We start from the raw sequence: 10,679 nt of genomic DNA, 5'->3' as shown, positions 1-10,679 counted from the left end.
TTCTTCGCGCCATCCAAACCAACTTTCCTTTCAGCATTCAAAGTCCAACACTGCTTCTCTTACGGAGTGGCAGAGATCCATGGTGTCTTTAACATCTAACCAACCAATTTAATTACCTTGAAACTTGATTAAATCAATGTTTTAATCCACCGACAAGGATAATTAAATGCGAAAATGGATTGAGAAAATATTGGAATACAAAGTTTTGTGTAAATAAGAGAACAAATTTTATAGGAGATTGAATTATGGATACAGAATACAAAACTAATCTTAGAAGCTGTTTCACACTTGAGATCATATGCGATATCTTAGAACCTATGACAAAATTGTGATCCCTGAATTTTCAGGACATATGCACAAAAACTGTTTAGATATTTGGACCCGTACTAGTCATCAAATCTTCCAAACTTCATCTTCCCTTCATCTAAGATGTCAACGTCCTTTCTTTTCTTGGATAACTTAATAGCACCTTGAAATCCATTGTGTTCGTCACTAAATTGAGAAGCTGTTCGTGCTCGCAGTTCTTCCAAACTCTCACCTTCTTTCGCTCTCTCTATCACCTGAAAATAGTGATTATTAGTTCTCAAGTACTTGAAATCTTAACAGACCATCTTGATAACCAATACAAGGGAGTAGAGGGACACTGTAGGGGATTCACAAAATTTTTGAAATGCGAGATTTTGTTTCACTTACTAGATGTCTCCCATAGAGATGGGTGCTTGAAAGTGCTTTGAGCGCATTTTGTGCCTCCTGCTGAGTAACATACTCTACAAAAGCAAAGCCTCTATGGCTTCCAAACTTCATTGGCAACCTTAAGCTTTTAATCTGCACAGTTTAGAGCAATCAAACATGAGTTAAAAGAAAGAAAAAAAATGCACCAGAAAATTGAATCTACATGTTCTGGCTAAAATAAATACACATAATTAAACAAAATTCATGTGAAGCTGATGCACTAGATCTCCCTTTAGATATAAGCTAAAATTGAGCAAAAGCAGAATTCAAAATTAAGATAAAATAGTCACAACAACTCCTATAAGCAATAGCTAAGATATCAGGTCTGTCACTTGTGTCTCAATTTGGTATAAATTTCATTCCAATGATGTAAGACGTAACAGATAATTTGGATTTATCGTACATGGTAACTGTACCAAAATCATGTGCAATATTAACACAACTGCACACAATCATTTTAATTCCGCAGTATGGTTCATCACCAACTGGCATAATATGTTTTCATAATTTGATCTGCTCAACTACAGGATGTGACTGGAAATAGATTCATTTAGAAATAATTTGGTAAGGAAGAATGAAAACTTACCTGCAATTGGAACAAATTACAGATGGCGACATTCAGGGCTTAAATAAGATACTGTAACACTTGTCCCCGTATAAACATTTAAAATTATATACCTGTACCTTTACCCATATTCACATGCGTAGCAACTTCACCACCCATACCCTTACCTGACAAGTATGGTCTCTCTGATATAGATAACCTTCTATTACCAGTTAGGCATGTCAGATACGTTACCCCATAAGTTAGATTAAGGAGTTAGATAGACTGAGTAAGGCATTGCCTATAAATTAGTGGGACAGGGAGAGACAGATCAAGCTTGTCAATCATGAGAGCATTGGAACTTTGGGCATTGGGAGGGGGAGGTGAAACCTTCAAAGTTCTGCAGTGCGAGATCATTTCTATAAACTGGGAAATTCTTTCCTATTCTTTCTAGTAAAGGCAATTTTATGATTCTAATCCAGTCTCTACTGTACTCTGATTATATGAATTTGTTTGACAAATTGATAAAACATGATTGTTATCACAATACTAATATTACTGACAAAATCAATATAAATACCATATTGATTGAAAACAAAGATGCATAGCTTCATAGAAGAAAATATTCAAAGATACTCCAATCTTTAATTTTAAAAATGTGGATATATTACGCCAGAATGAGTACGGTTGGTGACACAGTACCCATAATTGCACCCCTAGCAGCATAATTTTTTATGAAACAAACTACTTATACCCAAACCCTAATTTGATTTATAGATACCTCTCGTAACTTTTATCCATTGGGTTTGGATCTGAATATCATCCCTATCTCAAATCAAATATTTCAACAGTAATTAATCACCTGGCCAAATGGGCTAAACAATCGCCTTAGATCCTTATCTGTTGCCTCAAAAGCAACATTTCTTACGAGCAATTTTGTTGAACTCTTATCCTTCTTAATTGACTTTTGTTTCTGCGCATCATTCTTGACATGACAAGGTTGTAAAATAAGAGCATGACTGTCCAAAACTGTCCCCTAAATCCAAAAAACAAAAATAGAATTTAAAAAATGAGAAGTAGAATTAGGATCTGAAAATGCAAAGCAAATAACATGTAAATACCTGCAAATCTCTGCAAATATTTGTAGCAGTTTCAGGGGAGTCAAACTCAACGAATCCAAACCCCATAGAAACATTTTTCCCATTTTTCAAATGCTTCTTCACCTATATGTGAAAGCAACAAAAACCAAAATATGAAACGCAACAAAACAAAATTACGAAGTACACCTGAGTCATAAGAGTTAGCAATTAAAAAGTACCTTCACACTCAAAATTCTTCCCTCTTTCATGAGTTCACTAAAATGTTTCCTCAGATTTTCATCTGTTGTCCTGAAATTTAGGTTCTTGACAAATAGGGACCGAGCCTAAAGCATGACAGATTATTCAATAATTAGTGATGAAGAACAAGCATTATGGATTAGTTAGAAGCAACTAATTTCAACCATATAGAATATTTCTACAAAGTAGCACCATAATTAAAAAATATAGACAGATGACTAATATCATTATGAGCAAGGACTCAAAGAACCTAAATTCTCATTTCTCACTACCATTTTATAAGGCATGGCAGCATTATCTTTTTGAATTAGTATCATACTGACTAGAATGTCCAGCTAAAGGATAATTCAATCATATGACACGTGGAGAGGGTAGAGACTGGACAAGCCAGAGACTATGTATGTATCCAAGCAGAACCCTGGAACATATACGAGGCAAGAACATACCTCTCCTTTCAGGGAACCCATATATCCTTCAATATTATAATCAATGCAAAAAATGAAATTTTCAAAACTGTTCTTATTTACATAGATATGAAGAACCTTGAAAGAATAGATATGGCCAAAAAACTTTTAAATGTAGGGCCTTCAAGAAAAGTTACAAAGGCTTATGGGATAAATACTTATGTCACAACAAATAGAAAAAAAAAAAAAAAGAAAAATCTTCATTTGCAAAATTAACGGGGGCTAAATATTCTTACTTCCAATATTGGTTCTTTTTCAAATAATTTTAGCCTTGATTGTATGACCACATGACCTAAGTATTTTTCTAGTATCGAATATTTTTCTCGCGTATTGGACTTTTAAGGGTAGTAAATGTTGAATGGTCTCTTTTTTATCCTGTTTTGTTGTCACTACCATATAAAAAGATCTAAGACATCTCTCTGCTCATGTTTATAATGACACTATCTTTCCTTCTCTTATCCCCAAAAGACTAATACATCAGATCAGAAAATAGAACACAATTAAACGAAAAGAATATCAAAAGAAAAGGATTTAATAGGTCAGACCTCTACTCTGTCCGGATCAATATCAACATCTGTTATTCTTTCCACGTTTTGCTCCAATATCTGCCTCTTGGCATCATTTTCACCAATTGCACCATTCATGTCATCATTTTTTGATGTTGAACTTTGGCTAAGAATATTGTTAGGAGCCCACTCCAAGTATAATGGAGCATCCCTACATTGAATTGTATATGAAACAATTAAATAACCTTCAATTAATCAAGACTGTAAAGGTTTTGAAACACCCCTTGTTAGCATTTGTAGATTTTCTTTTTATATTGGAAAAGGGAGGAGAGGCTGCTTTAACCAAGATTATTAATCCATTCAAGAGAAAAAGGTATAATAGTGATTGTATGTGGCCTCTTGGGGTTACTTTTCAGTCCCAACCAATCAGTTAATATAAGTACAAAGAAAAAAAAGTTACATTACAGTGTTAATTTGGTTTGCTATTCTTCCACAATTGGACCCACAGAGTAAGGTGTACTGTACATAGGAAAGGGTTAAAGTGGGAGTGAGGAAATGATAGCAAATAGAGAGGACGGAACATTATTTTGCGAATTCTTGGTAGTGGCAATTCTGTGTGTGTGTGCACGAGGGGGAGCTCTGCGGCTAGAGGTGAGGTGAATAAATGGTGGTGGCAATATGATAGGTGATTTTGGTAGACTGGACAAATTGCCTAAACCAATCTTATCTGTCTAGCATTTAACCTGTAATCACTTTGATACAGACCTGGGATTGGCTTTAACACAGCTTGCACATAATATTATTTCTCTAATGTCCATGATTCTATTTATTTTTCTCTTATGCTTCATGCCTCACGCTCCTCACTTTGTGTGTAACAAAGAATGAGCTCTGACTAAAACCACTCTCACAAAATGCTTTCATTTTCCAAACACCACAAGAGGAAAAAAAAAATCTTACTTATAACGCTTGTAAGCTAAACCTCTAAAAGCTGCTCGAGCTTCCGCTGGTTCGAGGAAAACAACCTGAAATATCATTTCCATGTAACTCAACACTAGACACAAATATAATTATACAATGAACATTAATGGTGACGGCAATAGTTTCTCCAATCCATTACTGCTGAAAAAAAGTTCTAAACATGAAAAGTAAGCAACATACCAGCAGTATATTCAGATTCCCATACAACAGAAAAATTACAGTCAAAGTGCCATCTAAAGAACAAAATATGTGGGATCAAAAGGGTCCACAAATGAAAAATTATAAACCCTTTTGTCCCTAGAAAAAAATTGCATTTAAAATGCATAAGTAAAAGGTGTATAATTTACAAGCAAAAGATTGTTATTTGCCATTGGATATTTTGGGATATATGGCTGTTTCATACCCACATATTCTGAAGTAAGAAATACTAATAAAACTAAATAATAATAAATAAAAATGTATTAGAAACAGGGACAAAAACTAGGGCCTACGACAGAAAAATATGTAGCAGACATCCAACATAAATTGCAGAGGCATATCAAAAAGTTCGACAAAGGAGGAGAAAATATACCAGCGCCAATGTCTTTGTTGGAGGGAGAATTATTTTATCCAAACTACCAAATTTCCCAAACATCTTTGCAAGTTCATTTTCTGTGGAACCATAAGGCAAGTTCTTCACCAAAAGCACATGATTACTTCTTTTTAAGCCATCTATTTTGTTATTAGCAAGTTCCTCCAAGACCTCAACATTTACACCAGCATTTTTAAATGCCTTTTTTGTTTCTGAAATCACTTGAGTTTCTCCCAGAGCAATACGTACAGCAAGATCATCAGCTTCTCCGTCAAGTAAATCACTTTTATCTACACCATATTTCCGTGCAATGTTTTCCACAATCTATTAACGTCAAGACACCATTAGAAATATAAACAAGGAAACTCAAGAAGACAAAACACAAGATTACAAAAACAGAAGCAATTTTAGAAAGAAAAATCAACAATAATGTTAATCCCGTTACAGGGAAACAATATATTCTTTGCACTCATCAAAGTCGAAAAAGAAAAGAAATGGATCCAGTAACAAAGATTCTATTCTCAAAAAAATATACGTATACATCAGAGAATGAGAAACATCGTTGCAATTTCTCCTACATCCCATGCCTCCAAAATAAGAAGTGATACTCATAAAACCCTGTGTGATATTTTATAGAAATGGAACTTACTACAAAGAGAAAATGTACAACTATAAAAATGTACAACCAGAACTAGAGCAGCACAGACACATAAGGGGCAACACAATAATGGTGAAAATTGAAAACTAACCAGGAAATGTTGTTTTCTCATTAAAATTAAGATAAATGATAACCATCATTCACAATTTTAATTTATAGTTGCCTACACAGCCATTCAACAAAAACTGAAATACTAGAATCATGAATTGCAGTTTAATAAGTTTCAAGAGACATACTGTATCAGGGCGCATGAACAGACTATTCCACGCTCTAGTATCTCCACTAGCTTCATTTGCTTTCCTTTTTTCCTCTCTCTGTTTTTTGAGGGTTTTGGAGCTTTGGTCCTTCAAAACATTGTTCCTATAAGAAAATTGCAAACCATAAACTATTGAATTGATGTAAAAAGAATTACATCCCAGTTCATACCGAAAGATTTATGTTTTACTTACTCTTGATTCTCTGAATGTCTTTGTAAGGCTGGCATAACATGCAACAATCTTCCTTGAAAGATTGAATTGTCAAACTCTTTCAGAGCCCTGATAAACAATTATCACAGTCATGTAAACTACCACCAAAAACAATTTTACTAACACAATTATAAGCTGATGACAAGTACCAGCTGATGTTTTGAAGCAATCATAATATAAGAAGAGGTAGCAACTTTCTGAAGTTAATTGTTGTGGTAACAACTACATTTCAGAGGTCATGGAATACATACTGCCAACCTACAAAAGATTTATTGCAGAAAATCTCCTATTCAAATTCCAGGAGGAGGTTCTAAGAATAATTCAGATCTTTTCAACAACTAAACTGACCAAAGCAGTATATATTATTTTCACTTAAGTCTCAATGCAAAATCCAGATTTGGAGCATTAAAGTATAAAATAATACTATTTTATACTTTACCAAAACAATCAAAGAACCAACTCTAGAAGGAAGTGGAACTCTTAAGCAGTAAAATGATCCAAAGATCACTGTCAACCTGGATATTCATTCTGAAATGAAATGGCTTAACTTGACAAATTAAAAAAATATCCTAAAACATCAAATGACCTACCATGAACTAAACGAATAAGAACTACAACAAAACACCAGTTGGTATAATACAAAAAATAAAAATAAAAAAGACAAGACAACAACTTCTAGGCACCCAATTGTTACCTGGCAGCAAATTCTGGAGCTGTATAAAGAATATACGCTATGCCTTTGGATCGTTTTGTATCTTTATCAACAACTAGATGAACCTGTGAGATACTACCAATGTGACTGAAATGTTCTTCCAGTTCCTCCTCACTGTGAAAGTCCAAAACATTGATTCAAACCAACGACACACAATAAGAATATTAAGTTCAAGTGAACCACAAAAACCACTGATAGATACTAGTAATGCAGATGATTCAACTTGATTAATTAAGATAGTTTTTCTTTAGAAAGCAATGCAATTGGAAACAGTGCCAAAATAATACAATAAACGCATCCAAAAGATAGTTCGAGAAAAAAGAGAGAAGATATAGATAAGTATATAAGTACGTGGTCGTGTATGGCAGATTACGGACAAACAACCGACAGGACTCAAAAACTCCTTTCACGTCTTCTGTTTTTGATAATTGGCCCCCATGCTCAGTCACATCTACTTGAGACTTTTCATGGGTAACATTCTCTCCACCAGTATCTTCTTTGCCCTCCTCTACGTCTACCTCTCGAGCATCGTTTCTTGGATCACTACTTTTTCCATCTTCATTAACACCACCATTATCATCTTTGTCATCATTGTCAACAGATGAGTCATCATTATCATCACTGTCGTCATTATCTTCATCACTACTTTCAGAATCAGACCACTCTTTCGTCACCCTACTCTTGAAATAATCCATATCTGAAATGACCTCGTCACGTTCAGGCTCAAGTGACTTGCTGCTGGGTTGAGAAATATCCAGAAATCCATCTTCTAATGAGCCACTGTCATCAGTTGAAACTGATGCACTTTCATTATCCTTATTTGAGACTGCTTGGTTGTTGCCAACACTGGTCAAACCGGACGTATCATTTGCCCACATCTTAGAGTTAACCCGAGGCTGCATGACCTGAAGAAAATCCTGAAGCTGCGGGTCATCAACATCCACCCCATTCTTCAAATTTTCTTTCCGGCCCTTAGCTCTAGCAGGTTTCCCCACATCCGGCGCAGTCCCTTTGTCGTCTTTCTTCTTCGAATGGCGACTCCATGGACGAGGAAGATTTTCATCCCCAAGTTTTCGAGCTACCTGCTTGGTTAATGAGAAGAACATTGTAAAACACCTTTTCATGGCTTCCAATTCAAACAACACAAATGTGAACAAAAAACAACACAGTAAAATATTTAAGAAGAAAGTAGCACATATAACATACCTCACATGTAATTTTAGATGTGCGAAGGAAAGAATTATTGAAATATCGAATGGCTTCATGAGCTTCATTTTCTGTTCGATACCCTATAAACGCGAATTGCCGACTCTTACCATCTCTGAATTAAAAAGCAAGTCAAAACCAAATAGAACAGTTACAATTTCAATTTTCATAAGGATACAACAATTCGAAGAGAGAAAGAGTAGTATATTACTTGGTACGCATGAGCTTGACGTCAGTGATTATTCCTTTCTCAGAAAAGAATTCCCGTAGCTCATCCTCCGCAACATGTTTCGGAAGATTCTTCACGCAAATCCTCGACCTACACAAACAATCATTCAGTGTTGATTTCAATGTATTACTTAAGATAGAATATGAATTAGTAGCAAGTGTTCACTTACATGACGCGATTGCACTTTGAAACAGTAATCAAGCAAGGGTTGCAACTATTCAAAATTCAGGGAAGGGATTGTGCTTGTCCTCTTTTTAACCCTAAAATGTGCGCGCCTCTTTAATCCCGTTTTTTGAATGTGAGAGTGCGGTGTTTTGTTTGTGAAAAGGTTTTAGGGCTTGGTGGTGTCTGCCACACTATGCCAGTGTACGGAGCCGGTGGTTTCTTTTCTTTTTTTCCTCTTTTTCGGTTTAAAACTTTGCAATAGCTTTTCAAAATTTTTTTTATAAAATGTGACTGATCATATGATATATATAATTTTTTAAAAATTTAATTTTATTCCTCTAAAATATGTAAAAATCGGTTGTTATATTTAAAAAATTACGTTGAAAACTAATGTAATGATATAGATGATATTTTATCTATTGGAAAAGAAATTATTTATTTTTATCTTTTAACACATGGCCACAACCAAGTTAATCGTGATCTATGTCTTCTAGTGATTACCTCAAGATGCATTGTTGCTATACGTATCGGCCACAGCCGATAGAGCACGTGTGGGAAACCATGCTATAAATCACACACTGCAACACCAAGTGGAGTTCCTAAATACAAACATAGTTTGCAACGTCCCAAGACTACCAAACTCGTCAGCTAACTATTGAGGAGGGCAATCTATCTGGACCCATCTCTGGCCACAACCAGCACACTCACACCGACAACACTCGCCAATCCGAGCTCAACTCAAGGGTTCCTCATGTTCATCCGTCATCCCGAGCTTAACTCGAGGGATGCCATTCCGAGCTCAACTCGAGGAATGCCACGTGCTTAACCCCTATCCCAAGCTCAACTCAAGGGATACGTTCCGAGCTCAACTCAAGGAACACCAACAAGCCGACCTTTAAGATATCCTAGAAGCCTTGTAGATCACGCACATCATAGCAAGTATAACACCAATTTGCTGCAGCAAAATCGCCTGGTGGGGGACACGTACCGCCAGGCGCTGCCGCTTCCAGACCGCCTGGCGAGGGACGCGTACCGCCTGGCGAGGGACACTGTCTTTGCATCTATCGCCTAGTGGAACTTACCTTGCCGCCAGGCGCCACAAGCTTTAGTCTCTCCCTGATCCTGACGCTATCACCTGGCAAAGCATAGCTCACCGCTAGGCGATGTACCAGTAGTTGCACAATACTGGTTTTCTAGTCACTCAAGTCAGGTTGCACTCTTAGGCTAGTTGACCAAGCCCCCATTGAATTTCCCTAAAAGAATTAAGTCAATACTAACATATTTCTCTCGTCACCCAAAAGTGCATATGCCACTTTAGGTTCATAAGTCCAAGATTTTCCATTCTTAGATCAACTTAAATTCAACCTGCCAAACCCATATCCCGCTACTGTAATCTTCATAGACTTATACTCTCTCCATCACTCCATCACTCCGCATAGTACCGGACCCCTAAAATCTTCAACTCATAATAACCTATATAAGTTATTCATATTTGCACTACCCTTATAGCTTAGCCACTTCAAGGTATATTGCCTTCATAAATCACAATCTACTTACCGGTTCAACCTCACTTTGTTTAAATAACTTGAAGTCCACTGTCATAACATCCAATTATATTCAATATTCTTGGTTAACATCCTTGCATTATCCATCTCATGCATTACCTCTCCATATAGTCCATATCCAACTGATTCAAACTTTCTTTGTATACTCCAACTTTGCTAGGTCAACTTTCTAATTTCTCCCACTGCACATCCAATACACACTCCCTGCTTTTGGACTCCAAGCATAGTGCCGCCAGGCGATGCATACGAGTTCTAGAAATCCCAGAATTTCATGCATCTCGATCCCCTGACTCGCTCTGACCTTAATTGATCAATTCGTCTCATCATAACACCATAATAGGCACCCAAGTAGTGATTAACATACAACAGTTCAACCTTATTCAATTCCAAGCTGTAATTGATTACTAACCAAAAAAATTCCCAATTATTCAAACCCTAAAACATGAATATGCCCTGTTCATCCAATTTCACTCTTATCACATTCTGATTTCACAATTGTTCACTGTCATTTAATCAGTTAATGAATTAAGCGCCCTTTCCACTGA

The 10,679-nt window shown here is 36.1% G+C and overlaps 1 protein-coding gene across 1 annotated transcript; it reads right to left on the bottom strand.

The window, feature by feature from the left end:
- Nucleotides 1-203: 203 nt before the first annotated feature.
- LOC114194432 (multiple RNA-binding domain-containing protein 1) lies at nucleotides 204-8,808 on the bottom strand. The gene is made up of 15 exons (XM_028084629.1): nucleotides 8,574-8,808; nucleotides 8,387-8,494; nucleotides 8,176-8,290; nucleotides 7,321-8,051; nucleotides 6,952-7,083; nucleotides 6,240-6,326; nucleotides 6,027-6,150; nucleotides 5,133-5,456; nucleotides 4,541-4,605; nucleotides 3,623-3,794; nucleotides 2,595-2,699; nucleotides 2,398-2,499; nucleotides 2,139-2,312; nucleotides 694-825; nucleotides 204-560 (listed from the first exon to the last, which is right to left on the bottom strand). Coding segments are annotated over exons 1-15 (2,547 nt in total). The 5' UTR covers nucleotides 8,576-8,808; the 3' UTR covers nucleotides 204-386.
- Between the last annotated feature and the right edge of the window lie 1,871 nt (nucleotides 8,809-10,679).

This window comes from Vigna unguiculata, chromosome 8, assembly GCF_004118075.2.
Source record: "Vigna unguiculata cultivar IT97K-499-35 chromosome 8, ASM411807v1, whole genome shotgun sequence".
Lineage (NCBI taxonomy): Eukaryota > Viridiplantae > Streptophyta > Magnoliopsida > Fabales > Fabaceae > Vigna > Vigna unguiculata.
The sequence above is the reverse complement of the archived record's forward strand: the minus strand, read 5'-3'. Positions and strand labels throughout refer to the sequence as shown.

Excerpts from the sequence above, each read along its gene's own strand:
- LOC114194432 (XM_028084629.1), bottom strand. Across the intron at positions 7,084-7,320 it reads AATCTGCCATACACGACCAC|TGAGGAGGAACTGGAAGAAC; the intron begins GTACTTATATAC and ends GGACTTTCACAG. Across the intron at positions 2,700-3,622 it reads TTGATCCGGACAGAGTAGAG|GCTCGGTCCCTATTTGTCAA; the intron begins GTCTGACCTATT and ends GTCATGCTTTAG.